This window comes from Salvelinus alpinus, chromosome 9 (genome assembly GCF_045679555.1).
Source record: "Salvelinus alpinus chromosome 9, SLU_Salpinus.1, whole genome shotgun sequence".
Lineage (NCBI taxonomy): Eukaryota > Metazoa > Chordata > Actinopteri > Salmoniformes > Salmonidae > Salvelinus > Salvelinus alpinus.
In genome coordinates, this window is record NC_092094.1 from 72,535,717 (window position 1) to 72,554,997 (window position 19,281).

Sequence of the window (19,281 nt, forward strand, 5' to 3'; positions counted from 1 at the left end):
AATCAGTTAAGCCCGGTCTCCCGCGTGCCTGCAATATGGAAGACTATCAAATGCTTCTCAATGATGCCCTCTGGTGGTCAAACTAGCAATAACCTGCATTAACATAAAATATGGCTGACAAACAGATAATGTGCCACAGAATGCTGCAGCAGCCCGCAAGGTGTGCCGCAGTATGACACAACTTCTAAAGGAGGAAGCACTGTAGCTGTAAGTATAAGCAAGTGCAAGCAAACAAACTGCGACGAGGTAGGCCTATTCTTCAGTACTTTCAAAATGGACACCGACATAAATTCAGATAGATATTAGTTCAGATAAATTCAGCAAGATTTTGAGGCCTTAACTTTACTCTTCTTTAAGTCACCACACACACATAGAGAGAGAGAGAGAGAGAGAGAGAGAGAGAGAGAGAGAGAGAGGGAGAGACTCGTTTAGCCTACCATTTGAAGTATTTTATTAGGCTTGTGGTCTAAAAGGGAAGGAAAATACAATCATGAGGATCCTCTTTTATATACAATATACAGTGCATTGTGCAAAAAAAAACAACCTCGCAATATCAACTGGGATTACATGGGTCTATTACTGAACTTTTTGTTGAAAACAAATATTTGAATGGGAAGAGACTGTCACTGGCAAACATGGTTACAGACCCAACAACATTATATAGTATCTACTCCTCGTCAAGAAAAGCACATGAGATAATTATAATACACAAAGTAAGCAAAACAATGAAATCATTACAACATTGCCTAAAATTATCAATAAGATACTAATGAGATACACCTATATAATCAATAGGCCTATAACAATTGAGATGTACAAACTATGGCATAAGGGAACGATGAGCGGACAAGAGGAAATCCGTAATTCCGATTAAGACATTAATGAGCGAGTTAAGATAGACATAGTCAATATAACTATTTGTTCAGCACTTTGAAATGTTCAGCGACAGAATTCAGAACACGGGCCGTTCTTACAGTATTCTCCCTGTACACCTAGTCAGAACCGAAGGATAAATAAAGTGGGCATATAAGCAGACAAAGAAAGCTCTTAAAATATTTGATGATGACATTTCTCTAAAACAGCCTATAGGCTACATGTGCACCACCAAGTCAGAACAGTAGGCTAAGTTCTGAGGGGGAAAGGGACCAAATTATTAGGGTGAGGCACATGGGCTACTAACAGCTTACTACACAACATACACTTAGTATTACTTTCTTAGCTACAATATACATATCTCCTTGGCATATTACATAATTTATGCAGCAGCAAACAATACATGTTTTAACTCACTGTTGTTGTGCTATGCTCACTTGAAGAGGAAGGTGGCGTGGCGGTCCTTCTTGTGGAAACATTTTGTCATCAAACTTTCAAATCAAATCAAATTTTATTTGTCACATGCGCCAAATACAACAGGTGTAGACCTTACAGTGAAATGCTTACTTACAAGCCCTTAACCAACAATGCAATTTTAAGAAAAATCCCTAAAAAAGTAAGAGATAAGAATAACAAATAATTATAGAGCAGCAGTAAATAACAATAGCGGGGCTATATACAGGGGGTACCGGTACAGAGTCAATGTGTCAATGTGCGGGGGGCACCAATGTCGAGGTAATTGAGGTAATTATGTATATGTACAGTAGGTAGAGATATTAAAGTGGCTATGTATAGATAATAACAGAGAGTAGCAGCAGTGTAAGGGGAGGGGGCAATGCAAATAGCTGTTCAGGAGTATTACACGGAACCCAAACCGGCTGAGTGCGCAATCGTGCGCCATCGTACATAAATGTATTTTGTCCCCCCACAACAAACGCGATCACGACACGCAGGTTAAAATATCAAAACAAACTCTGAACCAATTATATTAATTTGGGGACAGGTCGAAAAGCATTAAACATTTATGGCAATTTAGCTAGCTAGCTTGCACTTGCTAGCTAATTTTAAAAAAACACTAGGGATACAAGAGTGTATTCTAGGTCAAGCTAAGATGGCCACTTCATCTCAGATGTACTGAGTGGCATATCAAAATGTTGGGAAAAGATGCAATGTTTATTCATCGTTACAGTGACAGCTTGATATCAAAACTAGGGTTTGCTAGCTTGCTGTTGCTAGCTAATTTGTCCTGGGATATAAACATTGAGTTGTTATTTTACCTGAAATGCACAAGGTCTTCTACTCCACCAATTAATCCACACATAAAACGGTAAACCGAATCGTTTCTAGTCATCTCTCATCCTTCCAGGCCTTTCCTTCTCTTGACTTTATATTGCGATTGGCAACTTTCATAAATTAGGTGCATTACTACCACTGACCTCGTTCGTCTTTCAGTCACCCACATGTGTTTAACCTGCTTCTATAAACCAATGAGGAGATGGGAGAGGCAGGACTTGCAGCGCGATCTGCGTCAGAAATAGAACTGACTTCTATTTTAGCCCTTGGCAACGCAGACGCTCGTTGGTGCAATAATTTAATAATATAGATTTCTAAATTTATTTTGCAACGCGAGCGGTGTAGTCAGCCTGTTATGGCTTGGGGGTAGAAGCTGTTCAGAAGCCTCTTGGACTTAGACTTAGCGCTCTGGTAGCAGAGAGAACAGTCAATGACTAGGGTGGCTGGAGCTTTTGACAATTTTTAGGGCCTTCCTCTGTCACCGCCTGGTATAGAGGTCCTGGATGGCAGGTAGCTTTGCCCCTTTGATATACTGTGCCGTACGCACTACCTTTTGTAGTTCCTTGCAGTCGGAGGCCGAGCAGTTGCCATACCAGGCAGTGATGCAACCTGTCAGGATGCTCTCGATGGTGCAGCTGTAAAGCCTTTTGAGGATCTGAGGACCCATGCCAAATCTTTTCAGTCTCCTGAGGGGGAATAGGTTTTGTCGTGCCCTCTTCACGACTGTCTTGGTGTGCTTGGACCATGTTCGTTTGTTGGTGATGTGGACTCCAAGGAACTTGAAGCTTTCAACCTGCTCCAACCTGTCCTCCTTTTCATGTAGTCCACAATCATCTCCTTTATCTTGATCACGTTGAGGGAGAGGTTGTTGTCCTTGCACCACACGGTGAGGTCTCTGACCTCCTCCTGAAGTCTGTCTCATCGTTGTTGGTGATCAGGCCTACCACTGTTGTGTATTCGGCAAACTTAATGATGGTGTTGGTGTCGTGCTTGGCCGTGCAGTCAGGAGTGAACAGGGAGTATAGGAGGGGACTGAGCACGCACCCCTGAGGGGCCCCCGTGTTGAGGATGTGTTGCTACCTACCCTTTCCACCTGGGGGAGGCCCATCAGGAAGTCCATCTTCAAGTTGCAGAGGGAGGTGTTTAGTCCCAGGGTCCTTAGCTTAGTGATGAGCTTTGAGGGCCCTATGGTGTTGAACACTGAGCTGTAGTCAATGAATAGCATTCTCACAAAGGTGTTCCTTTGTCCAGGTCAGAAAGAGCGGTGTGGAGTGCAATAGAGATTGCATCATCTGTGGATCTGTTGGTGCGGTATGCAAATTGGAGTGGGTCTGGGGTTTCTTGGATAATGGTGTTGATGTGAGCCATGACCAACCTTTCAAAGCATTTCATGGCTATAGACATGAGTGCTGCGGGTTGGTAGTCATTTAGGCAGGTTACCTCAGTGTTCTTGGGCACAGGGACTATGGTGGTCTGCTTGAAACATGTTGGTATTACAGACTCAGACAAGGATAGGTTGAAAATGCAATGCAAACACTTGCCAGTTGCTCCTTGAAAGCGGCAGCTCTACCCTTTAGCTCAGTGCGAATGTTGCCTGTATTCCATGGCTTCTGGTTGGGGTATGTACGTACAGTCACTGTGGGGATGACGTCCTCTGTGCACTTATTGATAAAGCCAGTGACTGATGTGGTGTACTCCTCAATGCCATCGGAAGAATCCCGGAACATATTCCAGTCTGTGCTAGCAAAACAGTCCTGTAGTTTACCATCTGCTTCATCTGACCACTTTTTTTATAGACCGAGTCAGTGGTGCGTCCTTCTTTAATTTTTGCTTGTAAGCAGGAATCAGGAGGATAGAGTTATGGTCAGACTTGCCAAATGGAGGGTGAGGGAGAGCTTTGTACGCGTCTCTGTGTGTGGTGTAAAGGTGATCTAGATTTTTTTTGCCTCTGGTTGCACATTTAACATGCTGATAGAAATGAGGTAAAACTGATCTAAGTTTCCCTGCATTAAAGTCCCCGGCCACTAGGAGCACCGCCCCTGGATGAGCGTTATCCTATTTGCTTATGGCGGAATACAGCTCTTTGAGTGCAGTTTTAGTGCCAGCCTTGGTCTGTGGTGGTATGTCGACAGCTACGAAAAATACAGATGAAAACTCTCTAGGTACATAGTGTGGTCTACAGCTTATCATGAGATATTCTACCACGGGCGAGCAAATCCCTGAGACTTCCTTAGATATCATGCACCAGCTATTGTTTACAAATAGGCCCCCGCCCCATGTCTTACCAGAGGCTGCTGTTCTGTCCTGCCGATAGAGTGTATAACCTTAATGTCATCGTTCAGCCACGACTCAGTGAAACATAATATATTACAGTTTTTAATGACCCGTTGGTAGGATATACGTGCTTTCAGTTCGTCCCATTTATTTTCCAGCGATTGAATGTTAGCTAGCATAACGGAAGGCAAGGGCAGATTAGCCACCCTGTCGCCTGATCCTCACAAGGCATCCTGATCTCTTTCCCGCAAAACCTAAGTTTCCTTTTCCAATGAATCTGGGCCTGGTTGGGTGTCTGTAATATATCCCTCGAGTCCGACTCATTGAAGAAGGACTCCTCGTCCAATTTGAGGTGAGTAATCCCAGTTCTGATGTCCAGAAGATTTTTTCGGTCATCAAGGTTGAATCATGACATCAGAGATCAGGTCAAAACTTTTAGAAAGAGGCTTGAGATCGACCGTTCAAAACGTATTTTCCCAGTCGGAGCTTGTTTTTTCAGAGTTCCCAGTTGTCTTGAACTCACTGAAGTCTGAGATTTCTCAGTTCCGAGTTTCCAGTTGTTTTGAACGAGGCAGAAGTCATGATGGATTGACAGCATGGCCAATGTATTCAACCTTTTCTGGCCCATGGGGTTGCGTGTGAATGTTTATCCTTTTAAGCTTGGAAAGGGCTCCCGAGTGGCACAGCGGTCTAAGGCACTGCATCTCAGTGCTAGAGGCGTCACTACATACCCTGGTTTGATTCCATGCTGTATTACAACCAGCCGTGATTGGGAGTCCTATAGCACAATTGGCCCAGCGTTGTCCGGGGTAGGCCGTCAATGTAAATAAGAATTTGTTCTTAACTGACTTGCCTAGTTAAATAAAGGTTAAATAAAAATAAAAATATAAAAATAGACCCTTTCCAGTCACCTCCCTAACCAAGGCCCTTCTCCCCCGATTGCTCAGTTTGGCAGGACGGCCAGCTCTCGGAAGAGTCTTGGTGGTTTCAAACTTCAAACTTCGGTCATCTCAGATGTACTGAGTGGCATATCAAAATGTTGGGAAAAGATGCAATGTTTATTCATCGTTACAGTGACAGCTTGATATCAAAACTAGGGTTTGCTAGCTTGCTGTTGCTAGCTAATTTGTCCTGGGATATAAACATTGAGTTGTTATTTTACCTGAAATGCACAAGGTCTTCTACTCCACCAATTAATCCACACATAAAACGGTAAACCGAATCGTTTCTAGTCATCTCTCATCCTTCCAGGCCTTTCCTTCTCTTGACTTTATATTGCGATTGGCAACTTTCATAAATTAGGTGCATTACTACCACTGACCTCGTTTGTCTTTCAGTCACCCACATGTGTTTAACCTGCTTCTATAAACCAATGAGGAGATGGGAGAGGCAGGACTTGCAGTGCGATCTGCGTCAGAAATAGAACTGACTTCTATTTTAGCCCTTGGCAACGCAGACGCTCGTTGGTGCAATAATTTAATAATATAGATTTCTAAATTTATTTTGCAACGCGAGCGGTGTAGTCAGCCTGTTATGGCTTGGGGGTAGAAGCTGTTCAGAAGCCTCTTGGACTTAGACTTAGCGCTCTGGTAGCAGAGAGAACAGTCAATGACTAGGGTGGCTGGAGCTTTTGACAATTTTTAGGGCCTTCCTCTGTCACCGCCTGGTATAGAGGTCCTGGATGGCAGGTAGCTTTGCCCCTTTGATATACTGTGCCGTACGCACTACCTTTTGTAGTTCCTTGCAGTCGGAGGCCGAGCAGTTGCCATACCAGTCAGTGATGCAACCTGTCAGGATGCTCTCGATGGTGCAGCTGTAAAGCCTTTTGAGGATCTGAGGACCCATGCCAAATCTTTTCAGTCTCCTGAGGGGGAATAGGTTTTGTCGTGCCCTCTTCACGACTGTCTTGGTGTGCTTGGACCATGTTCGTTTGTTGGTGATGTGGACTCCAAGGAACTTGAAGCTTTCAACCTGCTCCAACCTGTCCTCCTTTTCATGTAGTCCACAATCATCTCCTTTATCTTGATCACGTTGAGGGAGAGGTTGTTGTCCTTGCACCACACGGTGAGGTCTCTGACCTCCTCCTGAAGTCTGTCTCATCGTTGTTGGTGATCAGGCCTACCACTGTTGTGTATTCGGCAAACTTAATGATGGTGTTGGTGTCGTGCTTGGCCGTGCAGTCAGGAGTGAACAGGGAGTATAGGAGGGGACTGAGCACGCACCCCTGAGGGGCCCCTGTGTTGAGGATGTGTTGCTACCTACCCTTTCCACCTGGGGGAGGCCCATCAGGAAGTCCATCTTCAAGTTGCAGAGGGAGGTGTTTAGTCCCAGGGTCCTTAGCTTAGTGATGAGCTTTGAGGGCCCTATGGTGTTGAACACTGAGCTGTAGTCAATGAATAGCATTCTCACAAAGGTGTTCCTTTGTGAGAATTACTCAATTTGAGGTGAGTAATCCCAGTTGTGATGCCCTGAAGATTTTTTCGGTCATCAAGGTTGAATCATGACATCAGAGATCAGGTCAAAACTTTTAGAAAGAGGCTTGAGATCGACCGTTCAAAACGTATTTTCCCAGTCGGAGCTTGTTTTTTCAGAGTTCCCAGTTGTCTTGAACTCACTGAAGTCTGAGATTTCTCAGTTCCGAGTTTCCAGTTGTTTTGAACGAGGCAGAAGTCATGATGGATTGACAGCATGGCCAATGTATTCAACCTTTTCTGGCCCATGGGGTTGCGTGTGAATGTTTATCCTTTTAAGCTTGGAAAGGGCTCCCGAGTGGCACAGCGGTCTAAGGCACTGCATCTCAGTGCTAGAGGCGTCACTACATACCCTGGTTTGATTCCATGCTGTATTACAACCAGCCGTGATTGGGAGTCCTATAGCACAATTGGCCCAGCGTTGTCCGGGGGAGGCCGTCAATGTAAATAAGAATTTGTTCTTAACTGACTTGCCTAGTTAAATAAAGGTTAAATAAAAAAATAAAAAATAAAATAGACCCTTTCCAGTCACCTCCCTAACCAAGGCCCTTCTCCCCCGATTGCTCAGTTTGGCAGGACGGCCAGCTCTCGGAAGAGTCTTGGTGGTTTCAAACTTCTTCAACTTAAGGATGATGGAGGCCACTGTGTTTTTGGTGACCATCAATGCTGCAGACCTTTTTTGGTACCTTTCACCAGATCTGTGCCTTGACACAATCCTGTCTCATAGCTCTACGGACAATTCCTTCAACCTCAAGGCTTGGTTTTTGCTCTGACATGCACTGTCAACTGCGGGACCTTATATAGACAGATGTGTGGATTTTCAAATCATGTCCAATCAATTGAATTTACCACAGGTGGACATCAAGTTGTAGAAACATATCAAGGAGGATCAATGGAAACAGGATGCACCTGAGCTCAATTTATTTCGAGTCTCATAGCAAAGGGTCTGAATACTTAAGTAGAAATAATATTTATGTTTTTTATGTTTTATACATTTGCAAACATTTCTACAAACCTATTTTTACTTTGGTTTTGTGTGTAGATTACAAAATATTTGTATTTTTTTAAAATTAATTGTAGAATAAGGCTGTAAATTACAGAATGTGGACAAATTCAAGGGGTCTGAATACTTTCCAAAGGCACTGTACATCTATGGCAGCACCCAAGGGGGCTTGAACTGCCTAGCGCTCCCTGTAGATTCTGCGGTGACGTAGTGTCCCTGTCACACCCTGATCTGTTTTACCTGTCTTGTGCTTGTCTCCATCCCCCTTCAGGTGTCACCCATTTTCCCCATTATCCCCTGTGCATTTATTCCTTATGTTTTCTGTTTGTCTGTTGCCAGTTCGTCTTGTCTCATCAAGCCTACCAGCCAATTTTTTCCCGCACTCCTGTTCTCTCGTCCCTGTTTTCTAGTTTTTCAGTTTTTTACCTTTCTGCCTGCCCTGACCCTGAGCAAGCCTGCCATTTTGTATCTTTCTGACACTTCCCTGGATTACTGACCTTGGTAATGTGCAGATGGATCCCGGAAAGGTGAGAGCCGTGGTGGATTGGCCTCAACCCACATCCAGAGTGCAGCTGCAACACTTCCTGCGATTTGCCCATTTCTATCGCCATTTTATCCGGGCTTACAGCACCCTGGCTTCCCCCCTTTCAGCACTCACCTCTCCCAAGGTCCCGTTCAGATGGTCCCCAGCTGCTGACCGGGCGTTCCTGGACTTAAAGCATTGCTTCACCACAGCTCCCATATTAATCTATCCGGACCCCTCCCGTCAATTCATGGTGGAGGTTGATGCTTCGGACATCGGAGTGGGGGCTGTCTTGTCCCAGCATTCTGCCCTGGACCTAAAGCTGCATCCCGGCCCCTTCTTCTCCTATCATCTTAATACCATGGAGAATGTGGGAAATCGAAAACTACTCGCAGTGAAGATGGCATTGGAGGCGTGGAGGCACTGGTTAGAGGGGGCTGAACATCCATTCATTGTGTGGATGGATCACAAGAACCTGGAATATCTCCACACCGCCACGCATCTCAACTCCAAGCTTGATGGGCGCTGCTTTTCACTCGATTCAACTTTATCATCTCCTACTTCCAGGGTCCAAGAATGTTAAGCCGGATGCGCTTTCATGCCGCTATAGCCCCGCTGCTACTCCCTTGAACCCCGAGACCATCCTTCCTACTTTGTGTCTGGCGGCTGCACTCATCTGGGGAATAGAGTACCAGGTCTGGGGGTGGGCCAGATGTTTGTCCCAGACGCTGCCCGTTCCCTGGTCCTGGAATGGGCTCATTTCTTCAGGTTTGCCTGCCACCCTGGCACCCGGCGGACCATGGCCTTTGTGCGACAACGCTTTTGGTGGCCCACCATGGTTCCTGACGTCTCCGTGTTCGTCACCGCCTGCACTGTCTGTGCTCAGAATAAGACTCATCGGCAAGCTCCGGCTGGCCTCCTTCAACCACTTCCTGTCCCTCACCGTCTCTGGTCACATATATCCCTGGACTTCACCACTGGTCTCGCTCCATCTGATGGCAACACCACTATCCTTATGATAATGGACAGGTTTTCCAAAGCCGCCCATTTAATTCCCCTCCCCAAGCTACCCTCAGCCAAGGAGATGGCCCAGCTCATGGTGCAGCACGTCTTCCAGATCCATGGACTTCCAGGGGACATAGTCTCCGACAACGGTCCTCAGTTCTCATCCCGGTTCTGGAAGGTGTTCTGCACACTCATTGGGTCATCAGCCAGCCTGTCCTCCGGGTTTCTCCCCCATTCTAACGGCCAGTCGGAGCGAGTCAATCAGGACCTGGAGACAACACTTTGTTGCCTCATCTCCGCCAACCCCACCACCTGGAGCCAGCAACTTGTGTGGGTGGAATACGACCGTAACACACTTCCCTGCTTAGCCACTGGTCTCTCGCCGTTAAAGTGTTCAATGGGTTATCAGTCCCCATTCTTCCCTGAGCAAGAGGAAGAGGTCAGCATACCCTCGGCCCAGATGTTTGTACGCCACTGTCGCCATACCTGGAAGAGAGCCCGGTCTGCTCTTCTTAAGACCACCTCCAGACCGCCACCGGACCCCGGCTTCCCGTTATTGTCTCGGGCAGAGGGTATGGCTGTCTACTCGGGATCTGTGCCTATCTTTCACAGCAATCTCTTTAGATTGAGACACATCTGTCATGGACGAGTGGTGAAAATCTTTCATACACTTATTAAAAACGACAGAGGAACAAATGGAGAATATTGATTGTATCAACCCTTTCTGTCACAGAGTAGGAAGAGATACCTGAGTAACAGTTGTGCCATGGACGACAAGGAAGGGTGCAGGTAGCTCAGTTTTTACCCCAAACCCCAAGGCAGCAATGCGCCTTTCTGAATATAGTCCGTCAATAAAGCCTTGAAGAAGAAGAAGAAGCGGAAGAAGAAGAAGGAAGGGCGCACACTCTTGTCCATACCCGTGGGCTGTGGTTGTGGCAGTTCGTCAAAGGTTTGCAACGTCTTCAACGCTGTTTTGGGGAGAAGCAGCTTATCACTGCTCTTACTGTAGTATTCGTTTGTGTGCCTTGCGGTAGGCAGGTAGGGTTTGGTATTCTGTCTAGTCCACCTTAGCAAATGAACTGTATTTTTAGGGGGTAAATCAGCTTTAATTTTGCGGATAAATTGTGGCTTGCATCAATGTAATTGTCTGCATCATTTCCAATCCCCCATATAATGTATATTTTTTTGTAAATATATATATAAATTTTTTTTTTTTTTTTCTTTATATATTTTTCTTTATTATTTTCCCATAACCCTACCACCCCTCCCCTAATTGGAGTAAACTACTTGGCAGACTAGTTCATTTAAAAAAAATGTTTGTTTGTCTACCTGTTCATTTTGTGACCACTTCCCCAGAGACCTTTACGGCTGGCTGTTCTTAGGAGGGAACTATTTAGTTAAAGAAAAGGCAAGTCTTATTAATTCACATGCGCTTCCTCATGCTAATTTGGTAAGATGATAACACACTTGTGCATGCTATTCTCCTAGAAGTGTTGTACATGCGCAAGGATTAAAACTCGAATACTTGCTATTATTTCTTGCCCTGCTGCTAATTCATTGTGTGTGCCCTCTAAGCCACAGTTACAGCCAGTGAGTCGGTTCAAGTTGTGGTGACCTGTTTTATGAATTGTATTTAGTGTGTCTTATCTGTAGTAAACCTCGGCACTTTGGCTAACTCTTTGTCATTTATTTGACAGACCTGTATTTAACATGTCCCGAGGGCCTCCCCTCGTGTAACAAAAAGGTGACGTAGACGTAGTACAGTTTACAATTGTATTGACAGTTATGACGCACCGCAGACAGTCCAAAAAGTGTGAAGAATCTTACGTTAAATTCTCCGCACTAAGCCAGCGCCAAGACGTTTATGGTTCCTCATTGAAATTAGATAACTATCCGCTGGGCACACACTGGTTGAATCAACGCGGGATTCCACATACTTTCAATGAGATTACGTTGAACCAACTTGGAATAGACGTTGCATTGACGTCTGTGCCCAGTGGACAAACTATGATATATTTGACACCACTTTGTCATCCCTGAACAATTTTGAAAAAGTTCCCATTGGCTTGTTTGCCACCATAATATCTTATGCTTTTGTTAGAGGTCAAACCAGAGTTTGAACAGATGACTAAAGGAAATCAAAGGGAGCTCTGAACCTTTGAACCAAATGTGAAGAAATGTAAAAGTAATTTCCCCCTTGACATATATTAGTTCAGAACAGAGAAACTGGCCTTCTTAAATAAGCCTGCTTGAAAGAGCAGCTCAATCCATTCTATTGTCATTTGAATACTTGAGCTACCCAGTACACTTCAAACTTGGTCTACAATCAACATGTCAATCAGCAAAGTTTGACTGAGTGTTTGATTGAGCCTGCATGGAGTGCCAGATGGTTGGGGTAACAGGTTTGCACTTCTGGGACTATTCCATTGCTTCCATTTCGTAAGTCAAGCTCAATAAAGCGCAGCTAAAGTATTTGAAAGAAAATACATACTATTTGAATACTTTTCTGCTATATATACACATATGGCTGACATGATGCCTCTTGTGCCTTTATCTAAGGTGATGAAAGGCAGTCTCTCCATCTCTGCAGTGGCATGACTGGTTACTTCATGGGTCATAAATGTGCTGGATGGAATTGATCTTCAGATCCTCGTCTACTGCACTGGCAGTGGGTTGTGAGAAATATCAATAATGTCTCTTAATAACCCACTGGGCAAAAACCTGTTGAATCCACGTTGTTTCCATGTCATTTCAACCCCCAAAATCGATATGATGACGTTGAAAGAACGTGGAAAACTGATTGGATTTGCAAAAACTTCTCAACGTAAGGGCATTTCATATTTTTTTCACCCCACTTTAAACCTAAATCCAATGACATGGTGACATTTGTTGTTGATTTTACGTTGAATTCACGTTAGTTGACAGCTCAAACAAATGTAAATCAAAATTAGACATTGAACTGACATCTGTGCCCAGTGGGAAAATACCCTATGTCAATCATATACATCATAAACCATCATTTAAAAGCTGATTGCTGTCATTTATGGAGATATTTACTTAGCAAAAAAGTCAATAAGTTATGCCTTTGATGTGCCCCCTTTCAAAAATATATTACATGTACTATAAATATTTGTTGCAGGCCCAATGGTCCATATCGTATTGGAAGAAATGTAATATAAAAAATAATAATGCTGGAATATTTGCTTCCAGACCTTTTTTTTTTTTTTACATGACATGATGTTTTCAGTCTCTGCAAAGTATGAAACAGAATAACTAAATTGCCATATAAATCCATTGTATCTGTACCAAAAGGGCACAGCGATCCTTGGACATGTTTATTATTACCACACCACATTACCACATTGTTATTACACCTAAACCTTTGAATTATGGAGAAACTGACCAAGACACTACCAGCCACCTAGCAATTTTATGAAGTTGGCTTTAGCTAGCCCAGATAGGTTCCTAATCTCCCAACCTCATAACTAACTATCAATAAAGTCAGAGTAGCTAGCTTGTCTAGAAAATACTTTAGAAAAGCAAGCATTTACCAAATGTACTGAATAAAACTCACATTCCTTTCAATATTTGATCCAGATTGGAGCAGAGATGCAGAGAAGCATATTTAGTTTCTTTAAAACGCCCTAAAGTTGATTTCCGCGCCCCGCGAAAATGTACTTAGCATAATAAAGAAATCCTCATCAAAATCTGTCTGTTTAAGCCAGAGATAACTGTCTCAATTCACAGCATCCGCCAATGTCGACCTTCCGCATCTCAGTGGAAGGTGGCCGAGCTACAGCGATGTCTGTCAGACCAGGAGAAATCCCGAAAATCGGTCTTCTCACAAAACGTCTGTAGTGTCCGAACCGTCTACAAACAAGTATGACCACTCTATGGAAAGATGATACTCTCACAAACATGTAAATGTTGGCATTTTACCCAGATTTAAGCAGAGATGAAGAGAAGCATATTTAGTTTCTTTAAAAAAAATAACCACCAGTCAGGAGTATGCAGACAGCTCAAGAGGTATGTTTAGAAAATGCAGATTAATACATTTTTTTTTTTACATAGAATTAAGCATAATGATTATGGCTCTAGATTGCAGGAAACGCTGTTTCAGGTGTTTGAAAAATACTAAATTCTCCAACCTCTTGATGGGGTGCATAGCCCCCTGCGGACTACCTTCCAGCAATCCTCATGTACTTTGTGGCCCCTCAGATATTTGGGGTGCATGACGCCCCTGGAAGTACAAATTTAAATATCCTTTTCATTATGCTTGGCTTTGTGACTGATTGGAGGAAAGGGTTCGATGGTGAGCAATCAAAACCACAATTTCAATCAGACAACAAGTGCACTCCAAGTCTCTCTCTCACCAACAGCACAGATTGTGCCACAATATGTGATGGAATACATGTATGTTTACTTTGATCATAGCTTGACACTAAGAAAGTACTCTTTCATTCACAAAGGATCAAAGTATTTTCCCTCATGCATTGGTATGGTTTCCTAATAGTATCATCAATGCTGGTCAATGATGGTCTCTCCCTGTCCTTATGTGTCTCATTTGCAAAGCAATATTTTTTAAATTTAGTTTCTATCGTGGCACACACTTGAAAGACACCATGACAATCATTATGTTTTGTGATATTAAAGAAAGTTCTACACTCTACATTTGCCTGACTCAAGCTGCAAAAACTCCAATAAGATCTAATCAAACAAGCTTAATCTTAAGGCTAGCGGAACCCCTCGACAACATCCGCTGAAATGGCAGAGCGTGAAATTCAAAAATATTGTTTTGAAATATTTAACTTTCATACATTCACAAGTGCAATACACCAAATTAAAGCTTAACTTCTTGTTAATCTAGCCATCATGTCTGATTTCAAAAAGGCTTTACAGCGAAAGCACACAATTCGATTATGTTCGGTCAGCGCCTAGTCACAGAAAAACATACAGCCATTTTCCAGCCAAAGAGAGGAGTCACAAAAAACAGAAATAGAGATAAAATTAATCACTAACCTTTGATGATCTTCATCAGATGGCACTCATAGGACTTCATGTTACACAATACATGTATGTTTTGTTCGATGAAGTCCATATTTATATCCAAAAATCTCAGTTTACATTGGCGCGTTAGGTTCAGTAATGTTGTGCCTCGAATTCATCCGGCGAATTTGCAGAGAGCCACATCAATTTACAGAAATACTCATCATAAACTTTGATAAAAGATACAAGTGTTATGCATAGAATTAAATATATACTTCTCCTTAATGCAACCGCTGTGTCAGATTTCAAAAAAGCTTTACGGAAAAAGCACAACATGCAATAATAAGAGTACAGCTCTAAGCCACAAAAACAAGCCATACAGATACCCGACATGTTGTGGAGTCAGTAAAAGTCAGAAATAGCGTTATAAATATTCACTTACCTTTGATGATCTTCATCAGAATGCACTCCCAGGAATCCCAGTTCCACAACAAATGTTCGTTTTGTTCGATAAAGTTAATCTTTATGTCCAAATACCTCCTTTTTGTTAGCGCGTTTAGTTCACCAATCGAAATTCAGAAAGGCGCGGGCAAGTCCAGACGAAAGTCCAGACGAAAAGTCAAAAAAGTTCTATTACAGTTCGTAGAAACATGTCAAACGATGTATAGAATCAATCTTTAGGATGTTTTATCATAAATCTTCAATAATGTTTCAACCGGGCGATTCCTTTGTCTTTAGAAATGAAAAGGAACGCAACTCGCGAGAATTAGCTCATGGCATTCTGCCAGACACCTGGTTCAAACAGCTCTAATTCGCTCCCCCTTCATAGTAGAAGCCTGAAACAAGGTTCTAAAGACTGTTGACATCTAGTGGAAGCCTTAGGAAGTGCAATATGACCCCATTTAAACTGTATATTCAAAAGGTAATGACTTGAAAAACTACAAACCTCAGATGTCCCACTTCCTGGTTGGATTTTTCTCAGGTTTTTGCCTGCCATATGAGTTCTGTTATACTCACAGACATCATTCAAACAGTTTTAGAAACGTCAGGGTGTTTTCTATCCAAATCTACTAATAATATGCATATATTAGCTTCTGGGCCTGAGTAACAGGCAGTTTACTCTGAGCACGTTTTTCATCCGAACGTGAAAATGCTGCCCCCTAACCCTGCACTCTGGTGCACATGATACGATGGAGGAGAGATGCTTCACCTTCACATGTCCCTCCACTGGGAATACTGTCACACCTCTACTCCTACCTGCCAAATAAATGACTACACTTTCACACAAAGTGGAGGAATCTTCTCTTTTATTGGAGAACATTAATAATTTTTATATGAAAATGGCTCTGCAGTCTCCCAATCCCAGCACAATACATATTATCTGACCACAACCTTGGAAGATACACGTAGCTCAAGACCATTGTAGCCTACTATACGTGTTGGAAATTAAAATAATGATTTGATGTGATATGTAGGCCTATTGTCTAAATGCAGTAAAGGTATACAATGCCTCTGGTAATGTATTTACTCAGACCATGAGTGGCCAATGATTTGACAGATGTAGGAAGTGATGGATCTATTCTATGTTGAAATTGTTTTATCTCTAGTAGTCTATCGTTTGTGTGTTTCAGGTTCAATATAGGTCATGGAAGCATGGATATTAATGATAAAGTTGTAAATACATGACTCATGGTGACAGGTAGAAATCGCAGGGCACTATGACCCAGTGGAGATGTGCTCACCTCTCCAGAAGAATCACTGTGATCAATGCTGCATGTTAATGTTTGCTGTCAGAGGCAGGCGGCAGCAGCTGTATAAAACCAAGAGTGGAGGTCTCCTCCCCATTCAACTGAAGCAGCCTGTAAGACAGCTCCAGGAGACAAGGATTACAATGCAAATGGTAAGCTTGCAGTTGCAACATTTGTCAAATGGCTGCAAGTCATTGTTCTTTCATCAGTCTCAAGGTTTATTTTGATAAACTTTCTATATACATACTATTTATTTTGTTCAGATAGCTAAACTGTTAAAACAGTTGAGGACAGACGTTGTTATACATTTTCCAGAGTACATAATGGATATTTACTTCAAAATCCTTTTTTTACATCAACAATTATAATTGGGTCGCTTCTGCAATGAAAAAAAAATGAAGAAGAAACGGACAACAATGTTTCCTGTCCCAAAATACTTCACTAGATTGATTGAAATTTATTAAGAAAAAAATGGATGTTGGAGACTTGGCAACATAAGAAGAATATCCCTTCTCTTTGGACTGACCACACTGTTTCAAAATGATTAATCAATCAGTGATGGAGAAAAGCGACTAAGGGGATGGAGCGTCAACTCCAGTCAACTCCTGTATTATATGGACAAATGATGAATATCACAAACGATACCAATGTGACAGAATCTTCAGAGCTTGATGAAAATGATGAGAGTTTGGCGTATCAAACCAGTTTGGCAGTGATTCTCTTCGTTGTCACACTCGCTACTACTTTATCCAACGCATTTGTCATTGCAACGATTTATCAGTCTAAGAAACTGCACACTCCAGCAAACTTTCTCATAGCGTCTCTAGCTGTCACCGACCTCTTGGTGTCCATTTTGGTGATGCCAATATGCGTCCTGTACACGGTGAGTCACACCTGGACTTTGGGACAAGTTACATGTGACATTTGGTTATCCTCAGATATAACATGTTGCACTGCTTCTATCCTTCACTTATGCGTAATCGCTTTGGATCGATACTGGGCAATAACAGACGCCGTTGAGTACTCCAAAAAGCGCACGCCAGCGCGCGCGGCGGGAATGATCGTGACGGCTTGGGTCATCGCTATCTCCATCTCCCTGCCCCCGCTTTTCTGGCGCCAGGTGAAAGCGGAGGAGTTAACTGAATGCAATGTCAACACGGATCACATTTTCTACACTATTTACTCCACGTTTGGAGCATTCTACATCCCTACTCTGCTGCTTATTGTGCTTTATGGAAGGATATACTTAGAAGCACGTAAGATCATTTTGAAACAGTCACCCAAAAAGGTAGGGAAAAGACTCACTTCAGCGCACCTGATCACCAACTCCCCTGGATCTGTGGCATCGACATCATCTACTCAGTGTAAAAGACACGATACCCACTTCAGTGACACGGGGTCCTTGGCAAGTAAGAACCATGTGAAAGTAACCGTGTCTGACGCACTTTTGGAGAAGAAAAAAATATCAGCTGCTAGAGAGAGGAAAGCGACCAAAACATTGGGAATAATATTAGGCGCATACATTATATGCTGGTTGCCCTTTTTCATATACACCCTGGTGGTGGCCGCATGTGAAACTTGTTTTTACCCCGAGTTGTTTGACTTTTTCACCTGGCTTGGTTATCTCAACTCGTTAATCAATCCAATTATATATACCATGTCCAATGATCACTTTAAAAAAGCTTTCCATAAACTCTTACGCTTCAGATTTTGCATATCCTGAACATATGTCTTCCATGTCCTATTTTGTTTGCATTATTGCTCTATACAATACAGCATACAATACAGATACCCCTGTGTGGTGTTATATCTGTAAATGCATTCATATGATGCAATTTAGGTCACGATAAACCTTTATGAAATGATGGTATTATGGGGACCACAATTTTTACACAGTAGCTAACGTTCGCAATACTCAAATTCAGGTTTAATATGTAATATATACTTAAGCCGATTATAATAAATTGTGAATACAACTGAATAAAAAACTGACAGTTGGAAAATTCAGATTTGTTATTTGTGTTTTGCAAGGGCTCCCATTTGGGGATTATGGTGGCTCGCGGCGCATTGCGCGTAATTCCCTGCGCGACTGACCGTTGCATTTCAGATCCGCTGCATCATTAGTAATAGCTATCCAAACCAGACTCGACTGAAACCATTACTTCTTGGCTGGCTATGACATTATCCACTGGGCACAGACGTCAGTTCAGCGTCTAGTTTTGATTTACATTTGGTTGAGTTGTCAACTACCGTGAATTCAACATGAAATCAACAAAACATTTCACCATGTCATTGGATTTAGGTAAAACATTGGGTGAAAAAAATACAAAATGCCCTTACGTTGATGACTTTTTGCAAATACAATCAGTTTTCCATGTTGATTCAACGTCATCTAACAGATTTTTGGGGTTGAAATGACATGGACACAAAGTTGATTCAACCAGTTTTTGCCAAATCATATCAATAATCTAATTTATTTGATGCGATTATTTCCTAACATGATGATGTGTTTTTTATGTTTTTGTTTTGCATACACTAGTGTGTACATAATTTACGTTTCTTTTTCATTGTGAAACTGTTACACGGAGATAAGGATCTTACTCTATTCTATTTATAGTTGATGGACACACCGTAAAAAATATACAGTTGTTTCAACTAATTATTATTAAGTAACTGGTTCCACAGCCTACTTTAGTTTACTAACCTTTTCAGTTAAAGTGTTAACTGAACTTAAAATGTTTAGTTGGCCCAAACCTAGCGCCAACTTTAGAAAACTTGGGCAAAAAATTCAGTAAACATCAAATTATGTGTTTCTTCAACTTGTCTCATATGTTCATACAACTATTATTTGGGCATCTTAACTAAAAAAAGTCTGTGTAACTGGTTACAGACACAAACATTGCTTTTAACATGCAACACTTTCAACATACACTACCGGTCAAAAGTTTTAGAACACCTACTCATTCAAGGGCGTTTCTTTATTTTTACTCTTTTCTACATTGTAGAATAATAGTGAAGACATCAAAACTATGAAATAACAAATATGGAATCACGTAGTAACCAAAAAAGTGTTAAACAAATCAAAATATATTTTATATTTGAGAT

General features: G+C 42.3%; 1 protein-coding gene across 1 annotated transcript; it reads left to right on the forward strand.

Annotated features, from left to right (window-relative positions):
• The first annotated feature begins 16,290 nt into the window (after positions 1–16,290).
• On the forward strand, positions 16,291–18,095 carry LOC139584071 (5-hydroxytryptamine receptor 1B-like). Its single transcript, XM_071415586.1, has one exon. The coding sequence runs from the start codon at positions 16,757–16,759 to the stop codon at positions 17,897–17,899; it is 1,143 nt and encodes a 380-aa protein (XP_071271687.1). The 5' UTR covers positions 16,291–16,756; the 3' UTR covers positions 17,900–18,095.
• Positions 18,096–19,281: the final 1,186 nt, after the last annotated feature.